Genomic DNA, 20,808 nt, shown 5'->3' on the forward strand with positions numbered 1-20,808 from the left:
CTCCGCGTACGGGCACGCGCAGGGAAACGCGCCTGCCGGGTGTGGCGTGCTGGAGGCGGGGGCTGGCGCGGGCTGCCACAGTGCGCCTGCGCGGCTCTACCCCTAGCGGGGAGGGAATTGCATCTGCGGGCGTGTGTCTTGGACTCTAGAGCTGGTGAACGCAGGGCTGCTTCGGTAGGTTTGGCGTTCGCGGGGCTCTGCAGATCTGGGGCGAGCTTGCACGTTAAATCACTGGTGTATCTCACCTTGCTTGTTTAAGGTACCACCACTTAGGTCTCTGTTGCAGAATCGCCGTAGACTTTTAAGCGCCGAGGAATCGGGACGACTTTGGTTACTGATTTGTACCCTCCCGGCAGATCCGCTTGCACTGTGTTGGACGCAGAGGTGGGTTGTAGGAGATTTCATTTTCCCCAGCTTTGCGGCTACTCTTTAGCCCACTGAGCTTCTTAGAACGGGCTTCCCCAGCCTCGACTAAAAGCTGAGGGCCAAAAACTCAGAAAAGCAATTACTCTTTCCTGGTGAGGTTTCCGGAGGATCAAGAATAGCGAGCGACCTGATTCCACCTGCACTCGTATAGAGATTGGTCTCCCTGTCTTCCCCTTAATCGTAGCCTGTTAACGTTCCTGTGTTAAGTGCCAAAATGAGTGACCGCTATCTGGAACAAAGGATTAGTATAAAATTTTGCGTGAAGTTGAACAAGTCTGCAAGTGAGACCCACCATCTTTTAAAAGAAGCGTATGGGAATGAAGTCATGTCTAGGGCCAGAGTTTTTGACTGGCACAAAAGGTTTAAAGAAGGGCGGGAAGATGTTCGAGATGATGCCCGAAGTGGCCGTCCAGTTACCCACCGGACAGATGAAAATATCCAAAAGGTCAAGGACTTGGTTTGTTCAAACAGGCAGTTAACAGTGAGGATGATGGCCGAAGAGTTAAATTTAGATAAAGAAACTGTCAGACTCATTCTGAAAGAAAACTTGAACATGAGAAAAGTTTCTGCCAAAGTTATATCTGCTATTTTGAAGGATGACCCTAAACCTCGAAAACTGGAGTTTTGTTCTGATCTTTCCAAAGAAACTAGGAAGAATAGGTTGTATGTGAAGAAAAGGGTAACAGGCCCTGAAACATGGAGTCATCTTCAGTGTGAAGCTGGTGGGGAAATGCCTCTGCCTGTCTCCCATCCCAGAATCCACTGTCCCGCCAGCTAGCTTCTGCAGGCCTCATCTTCAACAAGCCTTCCCACCAGGGCAGCTCAGGATTGGTTCTCACCTTGGTGAAAGGATTGTGAGGTAGCTGAACCTGAGCTAGAAAGCTACCTCAGTGTTAAGCACCTTCATTTGCTGCTGGTCTATTTTCAGTCATCTGTACCATCCCTCCCTACATGCCATGGCTCTCCTAGTTACTCTGCTCGACTGTTGGGCCATACCTTCCTTACTGTTTCTCCACAACTTTGAAGAACCTCTGGCTGCTGACTTCTGGTTCTTGCTTGTTCTTGATTTCTTTTGCTTAACAAGTTTGGATCTCTTCACTGCCCAGACCTTAGATTGTTGTGGCTGTCCTGTTCCTATGTTCTCAACATTCTGCCTCAGGGGATCATACCAGTGAGAGGTGGGAACAGGATCTCCTGGAGTTTATATCTCTGTGCCCAGGGAGGCATACTCTTCTGGGAGGACCCCCAGAGAAGGCCTCCAGTTCCAGCCTGCTTCACAGTCAGGGCCAGAGGTATGGTACAGAAGGCAGTGGCATGCTGACATAGTGAACCATGCTAAGGGTCAGTCCAGCCCAAATGATTCAGTGGGAGCCCCTCAGAATGTGGGTTGGCCTGCCCATACTGAGCTCACAGACCTAAACCTCACAAAAGAGCTGGGTTTGTTTCATTCTGGTCCTGTGCTTTGGACCCCGCTCCCCCCCGCCCACACACAACATACACACACTTAATTGGGGATCTTCTCTGCTGGAAGAGGAGGGTCTGGCCCTTGAAAATATAAACCAGGGGACTCATACCCAGGCTGTGCTGTGTGGGGAGGGAGACCAGATGACACTCGACCCTGCATTGAGGGAGCCAGCTTCCTATGTGCTGACTCCTACACGGCAGCCTGATTTTAGAAACTATTGCCAGCATTGTCAGGTGCGTTTTGGATACCTGCAGTTTTTAGAACACTGCTGGGCATTGATTGACAGTGTGATGTTGTGAAACAAAATCACCACGGGCTGGGTGGACTTCATGGATGAGGTGGTTCACGAGCTGGATTCATAAGGAAAGATGGGGCAAGAGGCTAGGAAATTAGGGAAAGCTTCCCAAGCAGGTGGAACAGCATGAGGCTTTGAACCTGCAGCAGTGAGAAAATGATGGCACTTTTGGCTGGAGAGCAAGATAATGATGTTGCAGAGGATGAACAATTTGGGATCCTTTGCTTCCTCTCCTCTGCCCCCAACTCTATGCTAATTGTTTATAAATTGTGGATAGTTGGGGTTTTTTTTTTTAAGATTTTATTTATTTTTTTAGAGATGGGAAGGGAGGGAGAAAGGGAGAGAAACATCAATGTGTGGTTGCCTCTTGCGTGCCCCCTACTGGGCACCTGGCCTGCAACCCAGGCATGTGCCCTGACTGGGAATCGAACTGGCAACCCTTTGATTCTCAGGCTGGCACTCAACCACTGAGCCACACCAGCCAGGGCAAATTTTGGATAGGTTTATAATAACTCACTTATTTGGTTATCTAAACTTCCCATCAACCCCTGCCCTACCCCCAAAAAAGCAGTCTATGTAAGTTCAAACTCCTTTATGTCTTCCTGCCTCTCGCCAGGATTTATGGAATGGAACTTTCCCCAGGTGGGTTCCAAGTAATACCACATAGACTGGAAACATCTCAGAATGACTGGTGGAGGAGCAGGGAGTGGGGTGGTTATTAACAGCATTTCACAGGATTTGCCAAGGTCTGCGCTTTACCCAAGGATTTTTATACACAACAGCTCCTGTTATTTCCCTAGTAAGTTAGAAAACAATGTCGGTTGATAGCAGAGGCCCAACACTTATTTATTCAACAGTTACTTTAGTTCTGTTCTTTCACTGAATTCCCTCTAAAAAATTACAAGTTCCCCACTAATCCCTGTCAGTTTCGAGGCACCCTGAAAGCTAGACCTTATTACACAAATAAAAGATACTGTGCAAGAAAACTTAAACCAAGCAACAGCTTACAGACTTTACTGACTTAGCAATTTCTAGACATTGCATTTCAGGACCATTACATCTTCCCACATCCGATGAAACCCTGGCTCCCCACAAGTGCTCCACATTGCACTCTGAAGCAAAAGCCCCCTGACTGTCTATTGCAACTGTGACTGACCTCATTAAAAAAAATTTTATTGAATTTATTGGGGTGACATTGGTTAATGAACCTCATTAATACTTGCTGAAGCCCAGTGGTGACTTGAAGAATTGTGTATTCCTGGGCCAGGGCCAGGATCCCTTCACAGTCTCTACCTTCGATGTATTATAACACCGAGGTCCTGAGAGAACTTATTTTTGGACTTATTCCCGTCCTGTGCACGGGGCTGGAGTGACCCTTCCAAAGGTGCTGGACTAAGACCGTGCTGGGGTACAGGGGACCAAGAGCAATGTTGGCCCATACAGGGTTTGGACACAGCAACTGGAAACAGGTAATCGGGACTGAATTATGAAAGGGACTTAATTTATCATCGTAGATCCTGTCATGAGGAGGAGTCAGGTTGAATGACTACTTGAACCCAATGCATGGATGGCTTCACAGAAAATATTCAATGAGATGATAACTCGGACGTACCTCAGGTTTTGGGGAAGTAAAATTACTGCCCCAACACTCATCCAGAGTGATTCAGAGCAGTAGACATGGCTGCTCCGAATCACTAAATCCCAGGCTCCAGCATGTCTAGGATGGGAGAGTTCATATTTAACGGTACCTCTTAGGTGCCTACCACCAAAAAGCTCTTTTATTGCTGACGTGAATTTTGCTCTGTCCTGCACCTCGCTGCTTAGGGCTTCTGAGCCTATAGTCTCACGGATCTACCCATCGTCCCTCCCCAGGCTCTTGTCCTTGGCTTTTCTCAAACATCTTCTCTCAGTTTATTCTCTACCAGTTTGCTCTTGCTCCTCTGTTTTGCTGGCTCTGGACCACACCTCCCTCCAGCTGCTTTTGGTCACTTTGGTGTGATGATCCTTTTCGTCATGGTTTTTCACTCAACTCCCAGCTAACTCCACTCCTCTGATGTACGGATCCCTCTCCCAGCTCCTTGGTCAGCCTATAGCCCTCAGTAAGGAAATTGTCTGTTGCAGCCCTGGCCCCAGGTTGCCTTCCTATCCTTAGGAAGTGGGGTGGGCAACATGGTTGGGAGGGCAGTTCTTATTTTTGCTTTTGATAAGGGGCATACAGAGAAAGAGAAAAACCTTTCTCACCCTTAGTCAACAGGTTCCATACCCCAGCAGCAAGCGGTATTACCAGTTTCTTATGGAGGCGATTTGGTTACCTCATGAAAGTTTCTCTGAGATACAACATCCAAATCCCATTCTCCCAGCAATTACATTTTCCCCAGCAAGAGAAGCTCCGCCTAATGGTAGTAGATGAAGCCCAGCTCTCTGTAGGATGTCAGGGGTAAGCTGGCAATCCGCAAGCCTCGACCGTAATTCTCGAGCTCAAAACAATCAGTTAATGAATATCTTTGGCTTTCAGGCTGATCTTCCCCTTCCCCATTCTGGTTCAGAATCCACATGGGATGTTACACGCCACAGCTGGAAGTCCTAGAGGAGCAGAAACCTTCCAGGGCAGATCATCCCATCACTGATTTTATTTCATTTTTCCTTCACCCATTACCCCACCCTACCTTACTCTACCTGTCCCACGTAATACTCAAATCAGAAAGAATAACATGTCCACCAATCTTTGATTTTGAAAAACATGTGGAAAGTTCTGCAGTCTTAGAAATTCTGCCCCTGGCTTTGAATCCACATTGAAATGTGATTGTTCGGAAAGAGCGTGTACTTGGGACCTGCTTTCCAGAGCCCTCCTTTCAGACCCACTTAGTCAGCGTTCACACTGGCCATTGGAAATGCCCCGAGAAATCTGGATGTTAAGTGGTTTGAGGACATCTAGGAAAGAAGTGTGGTACTATCGGGGAACCATCTCACTGCATCACAGTGACTGCTGTTCAGCCAGCCTGCCCTTCGCAAACATCATCGCCAGCGAGTCTCACTGGCCTTAGGACTGCATCTCACCAGGGTCCCATGTGGCTCAATTAGTATGCGCTTCCTTTGCTGCCGGAACTATATATATGGAACCCTGTGCTCTTCTGCTTTTTAGTGGAGTCGGATCTCAGGTTTTACAGGCTTTCTGTCCTATCCGAGGCAACCCTCGCATGTTTATCTTCTCTACTTTCTGCCTTATTAGATCCTTCCAAATACTGTCCCAAATACATCACCCTTCTCCTACTACTGATACTCAGAAACCAAAAAAGTCTGTAGTGGGAAACTGCAATACCTCCAAGGACCCACTTAGGTCTAGTGAAGGGGTCATAAAGGAAATGTCCTAGGATTTGTGGGCCATGCAGTCTCTGTTGCAACTACTCATCATTTTATTGCAAAAGCAGATAGCTACTAAGGAAACAGATGAGCATGGCTGTGTCCAAAAAAAACCCAAAAACAACTTTATGGACACTGGAATTTGAATTTCATATAATTTTTACATGTCACAAAATATTATTTTGATTTTTTTCAACCATTTAAAAAGCTAAAAAAATCATTTTTACATTCCTCAGCTTGTACACTGTAGAAAAACAGATGGCAGGCCAGATTTAGCCTGTGGACCATAATTTGCTGACTCTTGATCTAGTGTTTATAAAGTGTATATATAAAATGACAGCGATTGATTCTTTTCCATCAATAACCTTGTTAATGGTAAATTGATCTGGTGGTGTCTGACAATTTACTGTATAGAAATTGTAGGATATTAAAGGGAATCTTTATGGTGCCAGGAACGTGAACTAGAGCTGAATGATTGACTATTTTACCTTAACCCTATTCTGGTTCACAAAATGTGTTTTGTGCTCTTTTTGACTCAAAATGATATTACACAAACCACTACCTATATATGCCCCGTAATATCTCAAAAACAATTTTGTCAGTATTGCAACGGGTGGTAATAGAATCAACTAAATTTAGTTCCCAAATAGCCTTGACCTCGGGCAGCATTTGAACAAGTTTGTCACTTATGAAAGTGACTACTAAGGAGGTGATGAAACTCACTGAATTATATTTTTTGCATGCTTATAAAAATCTACGTGTATCTATTGCAGTTGGTGCCAAGGTATGTCCTTTTAGATGTGTGTACTTGTTTTTTCCCCTAAAGAGAGCTATCTGTGTCACCTTCATTTAAACTGATTTTCCAAAGTTGAAATAGACTGTCAGGACTGAACAGACCTTTGCAAGGGTAACCCAGCTAGTCATGTTTCCCTTGAATCCAGGAGTGACTAAATTCTACAGTTGCTGAAAGCCGCGTCTTGAAAGAAGATTCTGTGTTAATGTAACAAATTGTTACCGAGTGGCTGTATGTGCCAGGCTCTGTCCCATGTGCCAGGGTGCAGCAATGTCCAAAACGGACACAGTCCTCAGATCTGTCAGTCTGAAATCTAATTATATTACTCCGCTTCTGCGAAACTTGTTCCATGAGTTCACACTAACTCATTGTTAATTGCATACCTGAAATAGGAATGACCTTTGCTATAGGCCTCTGTATGTTCCACTTAAATTTCATTATCCTTTAGACAGGTCTGTGTTGGTAGAAAAACACGCTGGCAACATTGGAAGTGTAAATTGGCAACCGCCTTCTGAAAAGCAATTTGGCAGTATCTATCAGGAGCTTTAAAAATGTCTATATCTGCTGATCCTCTAATTCCAATTCTGGGAGTCTGTCCTAAAGAAATAGTCTGAAATGTGAGTGGAATTTATGCTTAACAATCCAGAAGTCCGACAGTAGAAAACTGGTTGAATAAATTATAGTGTGACTCCACAAAGACTGTAATGCCATCGTTACAGTTAATGTTTATAATGGAGAGTTAACGCTGCATGGCAAAATGCTTATAATGTTAAAAGAGTGATATAAAAAATTGTATATATATAAATCCAAAAATGTTTTAAAAATGACTAGCGTTAAAGTATGAGTATTTTCTACAATTTCCTATTTCTTATCTTTTAAAAATATTTCTAAAGTTTTATTATCCGAGTGAAACAATAGCGCCAAAAGTTGGCAATGAAGAGAATGAGGCCAAAGCACTGGTTTGATGCATTAACAATTAACTAGCTTTGTCAACACGGGCTGTACAGTAACTGTGTTGGGAGCAGAGTGGGACAGAAGGGAAAGGGCCTGACCCAGAGGAGAAGTGGATGTGACCAGAATCCCTAGAGAAAACCAAAGGGGTATGAGAAGACACGGCAAGTGGCTTGCTCCTGTTATGTAGCCCTAGGTAGGTAAAGGAGCGTGTAGGGATCAAGTATGGTCTGACAAATGGAGAAGGATATGAAGTACCCCTCCCCTGGGTGAAATTTACCTTGGTTGGATTTCGTTCTTACATTCTCTGGTACAAAGGGAATATTCTCAAGATGGACTTTGTTACAGCTGACTTCCTGAAGAATCCTTGAGCCTTCCATACAATTTCTTTAGGATAGGAATGGCTTTTAATGTGCCAAGTCTACCTCTTCCCATACCTGGACACTCAAGCACCGCGGATGCACACCTGAATACTTGGTGTTCCACACTGAAAATACTACACTGCTATCATGATGTAACTTATAAAACTCTAAGTTTTGCAAATGTTATTTTGTCAGTGTCCAGAATCGCTGTGCTCTTTATGTATGTCTGAAGAGTTACCGTGTTATGGGATTTTAAAATGAGAAGTGATACAGATAATGCCTATCCATAGATGGAACTGTGTTGTTGGGAAAATGTGTCCTTCATTGTCGCTTTGGCAAAATATCATTAAAATGCCAAATGTATCTCCTTGGTGAAATTTCAGACTTTCGAATGAACACACAAGATAAATACAGTTTCTATAGGCGTATAGATTGTGAGTTTGTCAAGCTGAAAGAGTTCTTCAGTATTTAAGTCTAAGTCTGATGAAGTCCTTTGGCATAGAAAGAACGAAAGCATGAGACTTGGGTTTTAGTTCCGCTCCGTAATAAGGCAGGTGGCTTTGGGCGGTTCACTTACACCCTTGGAACACGTGCTTTCTCACCCCTGAAAGGAGAGTAAGAACACCTGTCTCACGGAGCTGTTCAGTTTGTTTATTCAACAAGTATTTATTGAGTGCTTCTTTGTGTCTACCACTGTCCTAGACACTGAGGATATTGTAACAAGTGACAAGAAAGTTCCTCATGAGCGTACATTTAAGTGGGGGAGACAGACAGAACATAAGAGAAGTTAGTCAAAATATAGTATATTAAATAGTGACTATTAGATGTGAGGCTCACATTAAATAATGTGTATGACGGGCCCAGCACAAGACCTGGCGTGCAGTAAGTACTCCATAGATAGTAATTTCCTTTGCTGCTTTGGTCTTCCTAACAGCTCCTGAATTATTCTACAAGATGGTAGTAAATTGGCAAAAAGCCTGACCCATTGCCTTCTATCTCTTGCCAGTTAATAAGGCCTAAACCTGTTTTTGCTTAAGAAGACAAAGGAATTCTTACAGTGTGTTTTGTACTTCCTGTATGGCAGATTAATCCAGGTGGCGCCTAAACACCATTGGTAACCAGCCCTTCCCGCAGCCAGTTGGCAGGGGTCCTTGCCTGGGCTAGATTGCAGGTGTTAGGTCCACAAAGACAAATGCAGAGTGTCGTTGCTGTTTAAGCAAAACAGAATAGGAGACTGTAATTGCTGTTTCCCTTAAAGAAAAGAAGTGTTCCCTGTGTCCTGTTCCAAACATTGGAGAACCGGGCAAGGTTTGTATTATTTATGAGAGACCAGGGCATTGACAAAAAGCCAGGAAAAGGAGAGTTTAATGCTTGTGGTATGTTTATATTTCTGCCCATTGTAGAAAATTTGGAAAGTTCAGAACTGTTTAAAGCAGCTGCCAAAAGTTCACCCCTAAGGTTCAGGGATCTCAGCAGACCCATCTCTCTGCCTCAGCTTCCTCCTTCAGCGAACCGTCATTTGCTGAATTCCTTCTTTGCGCCTGAGCTTGTACCAGGCAGAGGGTGTAGCCCTTGCCCTTGGCAGTGCCCTGTCTTGTGGAATAGGAATGGGACCAGAGGTGGAAAGATCACCAAGAACGGGCTCCCACCTTGAACTGTCAATTTTTCCCAGAGGACAACTCTAAAGATCAAGCTTTTGTCAAGAATTTGGAACAAAAAGTTGGAATGATCACACCTAGGGTGATTGTGGGAATGACAAAAGTGGGTAATGAAGATGCAAAACAGAATGGTAACTGGCCTGCTGGCTGTACCAACCTGAGCTCCCCTCGTGTAAAAGGGCCCTGAGCTCGGTCCCCAGGCTTCAGTGTACAGCTTAACCTCCCAGAAGAAACCGGACATTAGGCTGCGGGCCAGTACCCCTGTACCGTGCTTTAAGAAACTAATAAGTGAAAATTCAGAATTACAACCCAGATTAGAGGAGGAAATTGGCCCAGGGAGGTTGGGTGACTTTTCTTGAATCACACGTCCAGTTGGCAGAGCCAGGATAATAATGAAGGACCTTGAATTTCACTCAGTCCAGTGAGATTTTTCCGTTACTCCATTGGTAATAATTTCCCTCCTAAAATGGACATTCTTAAGATATCTTTAAAATAGCGGTCACTGTTACATTTGATAAATATGATTTACCAACAGTTGATTTACATGCAATTTTTAGGGAACATATTTATGGCACAGAAGGTGCTACGAAGATTTTCCCAAGTTTCCATGGGGTGTCCCGGCTCCCCCCAACCCCCGGTCCTTCTTCCAGAGGTGAGTATTCATAAGTAAATGTTGGCATTCTGTTCATTTTTTCCAGATGTTCTTCCCAACTAGTGTGTTATATTTTGTGTTTTTCATATTTCTCATATACTCAAAATCTGGGCACATAAATCCTAATAAAGTTCTCAACTATCTCCTCTATGCTGTCTAAAATTTCCGGGTGTGTTTATATTTATAACACAGTGTCTGAAGGCACGGACACTATCACATCATTAGGGCTTATATTCCTAAACCCTAGACTTGTGTTTCAAGATGTTCTGAAAATTCTTTACACCTCACTTGTAAATGCCACTCTACTGTGCCATGACGTTTCCATAGTAACAGATACTTCAAACAGGAAAACAGAGGAAGGCCAAGGAAAAGGGAAGTGGGTTTCAAATGCAAAAAAAAAAAGTGTATATATTAAAAATAATAGAATACATAAGAAGGGGGTGCTAATTCTAGTTTGATGTCCCCTGCGTACAAAATGTCCCGCAGGCCCACCGTAGGGACAGGCAATATCCACCTCCCACCAGGTGGCCCAATCTTGGAGTCACACTTTCTTTGAGCCTCACATCCCGTCAGGTCTATGCCATCTCCTCACATTTCTTAATGTCACTTACTGCAGCCAGACAGGGGTGGGTGGTCATCCACTTGCCACCTCATTGTCCTGAAGTCCATCCTCTACACTGCTGAACACGTGCTATTTGGTTTGGGGTTTGCTGAGAGCCAGGAGCTTTCCGACATCAGTTTTTGAGCTGGCTCGGGTCACACCTGCCTGAGATCTTCCTGCTGCCATCCACCAAGCAAACTCCTGCTCATCACTCAAGACCCAGCCTTGCCGTTGCTGTTCTCCACGCCCAACCCCTCTGAAAAGCAACCACCGCAGTTATGGTGCACATTCAAGGAAACTACAACACTTAACCTGTTTGTAGAATGTTTTCCCTCCCCTCCCAACCCAGAGAACCCTCAAAAGCCAAGACCATACCTGTTAAGGCTCCATATTCCCTGCATCCAGAATAAACTCGTCAGGAACTGCTCAATGTATATTTGATAGATGAATGAAAAGATAGACTTTTATAGTAATTGCTTTTTTTATTGCAGTGAAATTCACCATTTGAAAGTGTGCATTTCCATGGCACTTACTACACTCACAGTGCTGTGCAGCCATCACCACTATCTAGTGCCAGCACATTCTCTTCATCCCAAAAAGAAAATTTGTGTCCATGAAGCGGTCACTCCCCATTCTCCCTCTACCCCCAGCCCCTGGACACTACTAGTCAACTGTCCGTCGGTATGGATTTGCCTATTATGCAAGTTTCACATACATGGAATCATGCAATGTGTGGCCTTTTGTGTCTGGCTTCTTACTTAGCAAACCGTTTTCCAGATTCATCCACATCGTAGCAGGTATCTTCATTCCTTTTTGTGGCTAAACAATATTCCATCGTGTTGCTATACTGCTCTTGTTTATTCATTCCTCCTGCCGGACATTTGTCTTTCCTCATCTATCATGAACAGCACTGCCGTGAACATGCATGTACAAGTTGTGTTCGAATGCTTGTTTTTGATCCTTTCATATGTGTCCCTACAGGTGGAATTGCTGGGTCCTATAGTAATTCTGTTTAACTTATTGAAGAACCACCAAACTGTTTCCACAGTGATCGCACAATTTACATTTCCTCCTGCAATGTACGAAGTGAGGGTTCCAACGTCTGCAGATTCTCGCCAACACTGATTTTCCCTTCACATTTTTTAAAAGTATATCCATCTTGCTGAGTATTAAATGGTATATCATTGTGGGTTTGATTCGCATTTCCCTACTGACTAACAATGTTGAACATTTTTACATCTTTTCATGTGCTTTTTGGCCCTGTGCATACCTTCTTTGGAGAAATGTCTGTTCAAGTCCTTTGCCCGTTTTTTTTTTATTTGGGTTGTTTGTCCCTTTGTTGATGAGTGGTAAGAGTTCTTTATATATTCTGGATACTAGACCCTTATCAGATATATTATTTGCAAATATTTTCTGCCATTCTGTGGGTTGTCTTTTCACTTTCTTGATAGTGTCCTTTGAGGCATGAAAGTTACATTTTGATGAAGTGTAATTTATCTTTGGGTGCTTGTGCTAGGAGATGATCGTCAAACCCAAAGTCGTGCAGATTTATCCCCACGTTTTCTTCCAAGGCTTTTATAGTTTTAACCGTTATGTTTAGGTCTTTGACCCATTTTGAGCTTGTCTTTCTATATGGTGAGAAGTGTCCCACTTTTTTTTTTGCATGTGGCTATCCCGTTGTCCCCCCACTGTTTGTTTAAAAGACTGTTCTTTCCGCATTGTCACATATGCTTATTTTTAACATTAAAAAAAGATTTTACTTATTTATTTTTAGAGACAAGGGAAAGGAGGGAGAAAGAGGAGGGAGAGAAACATCCATGTGTGAGAGAAATATCAATCTGTTGTCTTGCACACGCACCACAACCAGGGACTGGCCCACAACCCAGGCATGTGCCCTGACTGGGAATCGAACTTGCGACCTTTCACTTTGCTGGGTGACACACAACCAACTAAGCCACTAGCCACATCAGCCGGGGCTTTTTGTAAGATTTTATTTATTTTTAGACAGAGGGGAAGGGAGGGAGAAAGAGAGGGAGAGAAACATCAATGTGTGAGAGAAACATCAATCTGTTGTCTTGCACACGCACCACAACCAGGGACTGGCCCACAACCCAGGCATGTGCCCTGACTGGGAATTGAACTGGCGACCCTTTGGTTTACAGCCCACACTCTATCCATGGAGCTACACTGGCCAGGGCTTGGTCAGGGCTTTTGAAATATGTTTTTAAATTATAAGTTGACAGTTCTTTTATTTCTTTTTCTGCATTAAATACTTTGCTCCGCCATCTTCTGTCTCACATTTTTTCAGATTGAAAGTCTGCTGTAATTCCTATCTTTGTTCCTCTGTACGTGCTGTTTCCTCTCTTGGTGCTCTTAAGACTTTTTCTTTATCACTGACTTTAGCAATTTAATTAAGAAATGCCTTGGTATTGTTTCTTCATGTTTCTTGTGCTTGGGGTCCACTGACCTTCTTGTGGGCCTAAAGCTTTCATCCAATTTGGGAAACTTATGGCCATCGTTTCTTCAAGAATTTTTTGACCCCTTCTTCCTTGAGGACTCCAATTACACTCGTATATGAGGCCACTTGAAGTTGTCCTACAGCTCATTATGTTGTGTCTAATTTTTTCTGTCCTTTTTTCCTCCCTTTGTGTCTTTTTGTTTAGCTTCTAGTGCTGTGTCTCTAAATTCACTAATCTTTTCATCTGAAATGTCTAATCCATTTTTATCCCATTTTTGTATATATATATTTTTTGTCTCCAATATTGTAATCCCCACCTCTAGACATTCAGTTTGGTTTTTTAAATAGGTTTTTATTTTGGAATAATTTTATGTTTTTAAAGATTGTATTTATTTATTTTTTGAAAGAGGGGAAGGGAGGGGCAAAGAGAGGGAGAGAAACATTGATGTGAGAGGGAAACATCAATTGGTTGCCTTTTACACGTGCTCCAACCGGACACTGGGCCTGCAACCCCAGCATGTGCCCTGACTGGGAATCGAACTGGTGACCTTTTGCTCTGCAGGACAATGCCTCACCAACTGAGCCACACCAGTCAGGGTGGAATAATTTTAGATCTACAGAAAATTTGCAAAGATCGTACAGAGCGTTCCCATATGCTCCTCATCCAGTTTCAGTTTCCCCTACTGTTATCACCTTACATTCCTATGGCATGCTTAGGAAAACTAAGATACCAACACTGGTATGTTACTATTAGCCAAACACCATACTATTTTCAGATTTCAATAATTTGTCCATTAATGTCTTTTTGTTGTTGTTCCAGGAACCAATTAAGGACATCCCATTTCATTTAGTTGTGATGTCTCTTGAGTTTCTTCTGACCCATGACAATTTCTCAGTCTTTTTCTTATTTTTCATGACCTTGAAAGTTTTGATGAGTACCGGTCATGTGTTTTACAGAGTGCCCCTTAATTTGGGGTTTGTTTGATGTTCTCATGATTATTAGCCTGGAGTTAGGAGTTTTGGAAAAGAATAGCAGAGAGGTAGAATGTCCTTCTTATTACATCAAATTAGAGGGCACATGATGTCATTGGTGATGTAAACTTTAATCACTTGGTTAAGGTAGTTTTTCTAGATTTTCCTACTGTGAAGCTACTATTTTTCCCTTTCTATACTGTTTTTGGAATCAAGTCATTAAGTTTGGCCCATACTCAGGGGGTGGGGAGTGGTTAAGGTCTACCTCCTGAAGAGTGGGGGAGTATCTACTTACATTATTTGGAATCCTTCTGTATGGAAGAGTTATTTTTCTCTCCCTTATTTATTTATTGAATCACTTAATACCAATTTGAATGCAGATATATTTATTTTATATTTTGGGTTCTAATACAAGACTGTGTTTTTATTTGGTTGCTCACATTGTTCTACATCTGGCCATTAAATGCTCTGTGTGGTTGGCTTCTGTATCTCTTTGACATGCTCCCTCCCATCCTTTCTTTTTCTGAAGCATTTGCTTACTCTCTAGCAGTACAGCACGCTCCTCGATCATCTTGTATTTTCCCTGCTCCTTATCTGAAACCAACCCTTTCTCTAAAGATCTATGTTTGCTTTTATTGGAAAATGATATTTAGAAACCAAGATATGGACACTGAGTATGTTTGCTGTTTCTGGGATTTGGGGTCTTTTTTATACTTCCATTCTTTAGTTAAGAAGCTCAGTCCTTTCTCTAGCATCTTGATCACATGGACAACAGTTATAACCATTTCAATGTCCTTATCTCTCCATTGTACCTATCTTCATTAGTTTCAGTTGACTGATTTTTCTCCTCACATGGGTCCTTCTGTATGGGTCCTTTAGCTCCTTGGAAATAGTTTTCGGCTATTACTTTTAGCCGTGTTAGATGGGGCCAGAGCAACATTAGTCTAGGGCTAATTTGGCCCCACTATTAGGGCAAAGCTCACGATGCCTTGTGATATATGCCTTGCCACCCTGAATGTTGGGCATAGAAACTAGACCTATGTGGTCCCCAAGAATTGCTCCTTCTAGTCCTTTTAGATGGCTCTCTCTCTGGCCTCACATGCCTGCTGAAGACTCAGGGACCCTCAGCAGATAACCAGAGGTTTCTTCTTGAGCAGCACTCTTCTCTTTGGTGCTCTTCCCTACGAACTCCTGCCAGCTTGACCTCCCCAGATTCCTAACTCCCTCTCCTCAACTCAGGGAAATTACTGGGTTCTGCCTGGGTTTCCTCCCTCAGCTCCACAGCCCAGAAACTCTCTCCAGGAGGGAAGTAGGGACGACCAGAGGGCTTACTTCATTTGTTTTCTGTCTCTCAGGGGTCACTGTCCTTAGCTGCCTGATAGTCAATGTCCTAAACACTGTGTTTCCTGTATTATGTCCAGACTTTCAGTTGCTTCCGTGGGAAGGTAAATTCAGTCCCTATTAATACATCTTGGCCAGAAGCAACAGTATAAGCAGAGGAAATTAATAAAGACAGAGGCTGTGATTAGCACACAGGCATGCATGTTATAAATTTTAAAGAGGTAATGTCGTATAGTGATGAAGAGTAGGGATTGTGGAACCAGGCTGCCAGAGTTCAAATTCTGCCCGCCCCCCTTTCACTAGCTGAATACCCTGCGCCAGTTACGTAACCTTTCTGGGCCTCAGTTTCCTCATCTTAAAATGGGGATCATAATGGTCCTATCTCATTGGAATGAGATGAGGGTTAAGTAGATTAATGCATGGAAAGCATTTGGAACAGTGCTTGCTTCACAGCAAGCATTTAATAAATATTAGCTATTATTATCCTACATACTTGTTTAAGTGGCCAGTAAAATTGGCTGAGTTTTCTAGTGACCCTCGCAAAGTAGAAATATCAGTACAAGATTTGTTGTCCATAAGATATATACAAACTGGTTGTACAGGAGAAGTGCAGATCTCAGGATATTGCCCCACAACATTCCTCATAAAGAGGATACTATATGTGCCTGAAATAATATGCCAGCCAGAGAGAGTTCCCCAGGATTTGGTCTTTACCATCCCTGCAGACAGCCAATGGCTTCAACCCAGAGCTCAATTCAATAAAAGTGATTCCTCGGTGACTGAAATATTGCAGTACCTTGGGTCTAGCTTAATCCAAAAATAAAATTCATAACATCAAAATGAAACTACTGAACCACATGCCCTTTGAGCGATTTTCTATAATATTGGAGGGTCAATTAGGAGACAATTACAGTGGTTCCGGCAAGAGGCAACTAAAGCCTGACCCAAAGAACTAGCTACAGGATGAAAGCACATTGGCAGGGAACCAACCCACTGTACTGTGAGCATCCACAAGGCTTTGCAACTGACTCAGTGTGCAGCAACAGGGAGGAAGAACTTTCCAGGCCTAAGAACATAAGTATGGAAAGATGGAAAGAAAAAAAAAATGATTGTTGAGTTCAGGTGGTTCAAATCTTGTATAGCCTTACAAGTATTTTGTCAGTCTGTCAACTGCTGAGGAAGATGTATTAAAATCTCCCGCTGTGACATGAGGGGCCATCTGGCCAAATCCCCTCATTTTACAGGTGAGTCTGTATTTGCTATGCCTTTGCTCAGAGATCTCAAGTGACTTATGTGTGACCTTGGCCTTGCATCACTGTGCCCTTGAGATGAAGGGTAATTCACGTCCTTTTTGTGCCAAGTCTCCTTTAATGAAACACAATCCCGAACTGGAATGGACATCTAGTTTTTTATACCCAAAACGAATTTTGCATTTGTTATATAGCAGTGTTTCAAATAAAAACAAAAGGGAGCAAGAGAGGGGGCAGGGAAGGGGCATTTGCTTTGGCCCCTCCCTTCTTTGCCCTGCCTGGGAACCATGCCCCCGAGAAGGCGGTGAGAGCCTCTCCTTCCTTCTGGGCGACTGCTCTTGGGAAGGTAAAACCAGAATCATTATGCGAATTTAATGTATAGAATTCTAGTCAATGTATTTTAATTTTAGCTTTCTTAATATTTAAGTATTAACCAAAAAAAGAACATGAAATTTTGTTTATTCCTGCTTTAAAAAAACTCCCACTGTGTAAATTCGTCCATTTATCCTTATAATTTTGTCTTATATATTTGGAGACATTGTTTCCAGTTGGTTCAGAGATGTTCTGGATCACAGTATCTTCCCAATGCACTGTCCCTTTTATCATTCAAGTATATGACACTCTTCCTAATAATACTTTTTGCTTTAAAATACATTATTCTGTATTATTTTGTTTAGGACTTGCCTAGCATGTTTTCTCCCATCTCCCACCCTTTTAACATTTCTGTGTCAATACCTTATGAATTTATTCTCGTAATTGACACGCAGCTGGATTTTTAAAAATCCATTCGGAGCATCTTTGTCTTTTCTTAGGCATGTTTATATTTCTTATTATGCTGATGTGTTGGGCCTATTTTCCCCATTATTTTGTTTTATCTCTATGCCATGTGTTTTCTTTTCCTGACACCTTTTGATCTCGTTGTTTTCTTTACTCCCTTTTTATTCTCACTTGTGCTTTGAAAGGTATACATTTTAATTCTATTGTTTTAGTGGGAGTTCTTACATTATTAATGTGCATATTTGCCTTACCATTGTTAGTTACCATCTCTAGTCATTGTGAAGATTTCAGGAGCCTTAGAATCCTTTAATTCTGATCTCCACCCTCTTCTGTCTTTAAAGTAATTTGGTTTTTAGTATTTTAGTTCCAAACTAGTTTTAACCATTAACCCTTTCATTAGATGTTTTAACAGCCCATATTTATTTAGATTTACAAACCTGTGTACCAATTTATTTGCCTACCTTTCCTTTTGTTAGAATATAATTCATATATAATTAAATTTGCCCTTTTAAAGTGTATAACTGAGTGATTTTGGGTAGATTCACAAAACTATGCAACTATCAACTCTAATTTTAGAAAATTTTTATCATCTTGAAAGAAATCCCGTATCTATTACCTCTCCATTTGCCCCTACCCCCACCCCCTGGCAACCACTAATCTATTTTCTGTCTCTATGGATTTTCCTATTTTGGGCATTTCATTTATTTTTTTTAAAGATTTTGTTTATTTTCAGAGAGGGGAGGGAGGGAGCGAAACATCAATGTGTGGCTGCCTCTTGCACACCCCCTACTGGGGACCTGGCCCCCAACCCAGGCATGTGCCCTGACTGGGAATTGAACTGATGACCCTTTGGTTCAGAGGCTAGCATTCAATCCACTGAGCCGCACTAACCAGGGCCGGACATTTCATTTAAATGAAATCTTGCAATATGTGGTCTTTTGTGTCTGTCTGGTTTCTTTCACTTAGCATAATGTTTATAAGTTTCATCCACGTTGGAGCAAGTATTAGTACTTCATTCCTTTTTATGTCTGAAAACTACTCCATTGTATGGATATAGAAATTTATTCATCTATTTATTAGTTGATAGGCATTTGGGTTGTGTCTACCTTTTAGCTATCATGCATAATGCTGTTATGAACACGCATTACAAGTGTTTTGGGTGGACATATGTTTTCAATTCTCTTGGCTATATACCCAGAGTGAAAACCAATTTCTTGTATTCAGTGGTGTGTTGATAAGTGTTTAACAATCAGCTCTCCTGTGGCAGGGGGAAGTGGAGACCTGATTTGCAGCATTTGTTGGTCTCTGGGGTCAAAGTACTCACGTTACCAAGGTGACATCACCGAATGCAGAGGTGGGAGGAGGTGCAGAGTAGCACTCCTTCCTACAGTAGTTCTACAGTCCCGATACAGAAGATATGAATAACCTCAAGGGCATAGATAATAACAATTATAGTAAAATGAAGAGGTAATGCATGGTGAGGGTTTTTTACTTTTATTTTTTAAAGAATTCATTTAATTGTAAGTTTATATAAATTAATTTCTTATAATGACCATGTTTGACAATCCATTTGTAAAATTCCTGGAATTTTAATAGTCAGCTCTCTGGACTGATGTGAGCTGGCTCTCTGTTTTTTCAGCAGGAGTTTATATGAAGGAAACTCATTGTCTTTGCTTTTCTGAAAATTTAGCTCTCACTTATAAATTTAACTGTGTATAGAATTCTGGTTTGAGGTTTATTTTCTTTCCACACTGTGAAGATGCTACCCTCCTGTCTTCTGGCTCCCACTGCTGCTGATGAGAAGGCTGCTGTCACTGTAGTTATCACCCCTTTTGCGAATCCGTCCCTTTTCTCTGGAAGCTTTTGTATTTTTCTCTTGACCAATGGTTTTGCAGTTTCATTGAGGCATGACCAGTTTTGAAATTGTTTATTGACCATCTTGGTATGTTTCTTCTATTCCGGAAAATTATCAACCTTTGTGATGGTTGATTTTAGGCATCAACCTGGCTGGGCCATGGGGAATCCAGATATTTGATCAAACACTACCCTGTATGTGTCTGTGAAGATGTTTTTGGATGAGATTAACGTTTGAATCATTGAGCTTAGCATGTTGCCCTCCATAATGTGGGTGGACTTCATCTAAACAGGCCTGAACAGAGCAAAATGGTTGACCCTCCCAGGAATAAGAAGGAACTCCTCCTACCTGGCTGTTTGAGCTGGACATCAGTCTTTTCCTGCCTTCAGACTCAAGGTGAAACATCAGTTCCTCCTGGGTCTTGAGCCTGCTGGCTTTCAGCTGCAGACTTAGACCACGGGCTCTCCTGGTTCTCGGGCCTTTACACGCAGACTGGAAGTACACCGTTGGGTTGCTGGGGCTTCAGCTTGCCAGGTGCAAGTCTTGGGACTTGTCAGGTTCTATAATTGTGTGAGCCAGTTCTGTACAATCAATAAATATATGTATAAATGTACATGCTATATACATATATATGGTATAGATATTAGATTTTTTTCATACACATGTGTTGGCTCTGTCTCTCTGGAGAACCCTGATGAATACAGCTATAATATTTTTAAAATGATTTCCCACCATTCCCCCTATTAAATCTTTCTGGAACTCCTATTAGACATATGCTCGACTTGCTCGTTTTATCCTTCATGTCTTTTTTAAGTTTAATCTTTATTGTATTTTTTTCCCATTACCATTTGGTCCCCTTATACACCCCTCCCCCCAGCAATCACCACACTGTTGTCTATGTCCATGAGTCCTTTTTCCTTTTTGCTCAATCCCTCCTCCTTCATATCTTTTAAATTCTTATTAAGATTTTTTTATTTCTTTCTGTTTCTTTACTCCATTTTGATCGATTTCTTCCAGTGTCTCTCCTAATTCCCTCTACAGCTAGATCTAATATGTAGTTTAACTCATCCTTTGAGTTTTTAATTTCAGTGACTATAACTTCATTTCTGGAAGTTCTATATGATTCTTTTAAAAAATCTCCCAGTTCTTTTCCCCTCATACTATTCTGTTCTTTTATTAGGCTTTCATTACTTTCTTATCTTTCTAATCTAATCATCCTACTTCATAGCCTCTTTCACATATTTCTATTTTTATCCTTTTCTCTAGCTGGTTGTGTTTGTTGACCCTTCATCTTGATCATTTCTTTCCTCATGTGATTTGTCGCTTTTTGTGAGCATCTTCAGCGGAGATTGTTTTTTCTGCTAGCCCCGGATTGCTAAGTATCCCTAGAGAGCAATGTCAAATTTGTGTCAGCCCTAACCTAAGAATTTTAATAGGTCTTACTCCAGCCCTAACCTAAAAATTTTAATGGTCTGGACCAATTTTTATGTTAAGTTATCTCAGTAGGTGCCTACATATACAGGTAGAGAACACTTAAACCTACACATGCATTTGGCAGAAATGGAGGTTTCCATTTCTCATGAGTGCCATTC

At 42.1% G+C, this 20,808-nt stretch overlaps 1 protein-coding gene across 7 annotated transcripts in view; it reads left to right on the forward strand.

The window, feature by feature from the left end:
- Positions 1-58: 58 nt before the first annotated feature.
- Positions 59-20,808, forward strand: part of GVQW3 (GVQW motif containing 3) — a 36,386-nt gene continuing 15,636 nt past the window's right edge. For 2 of the 7 annotated variants that reach the window (XR_006652942.3, XR_006652943.2), the window contains exons 1-2: positions 191-384; positions 9,868-9,962. Coding sequence is in view for 2 of the 7 variants with exons in the window: in XM_045181946.3 (XP_045037881.1) it covers positions 641-1,204 (564 nt within the window). In the remaining 5 variants the exon portion in view is untranslated. The other 5 variants (XR_011651213.1, XR_006652944.2, XR_006652941.2 and 2 more) reach the window with 5 other exon arrangements.

Source organism: Desmodus rotundus, chromosome 5, assembly GCF_022682495.2.
Source record: "Desmodus rotundus isolate HL8 chromosome 5, HLdesRot8A.1, whole genome shotgun sequence".
Taxonomy (NCBI): domain Eukaryota; kingdom Metazoa; phylum Chordata; class Mammalia; order Chiroptera; family Phyllostomidae; genus Desmodus; species Desmodus rotundus.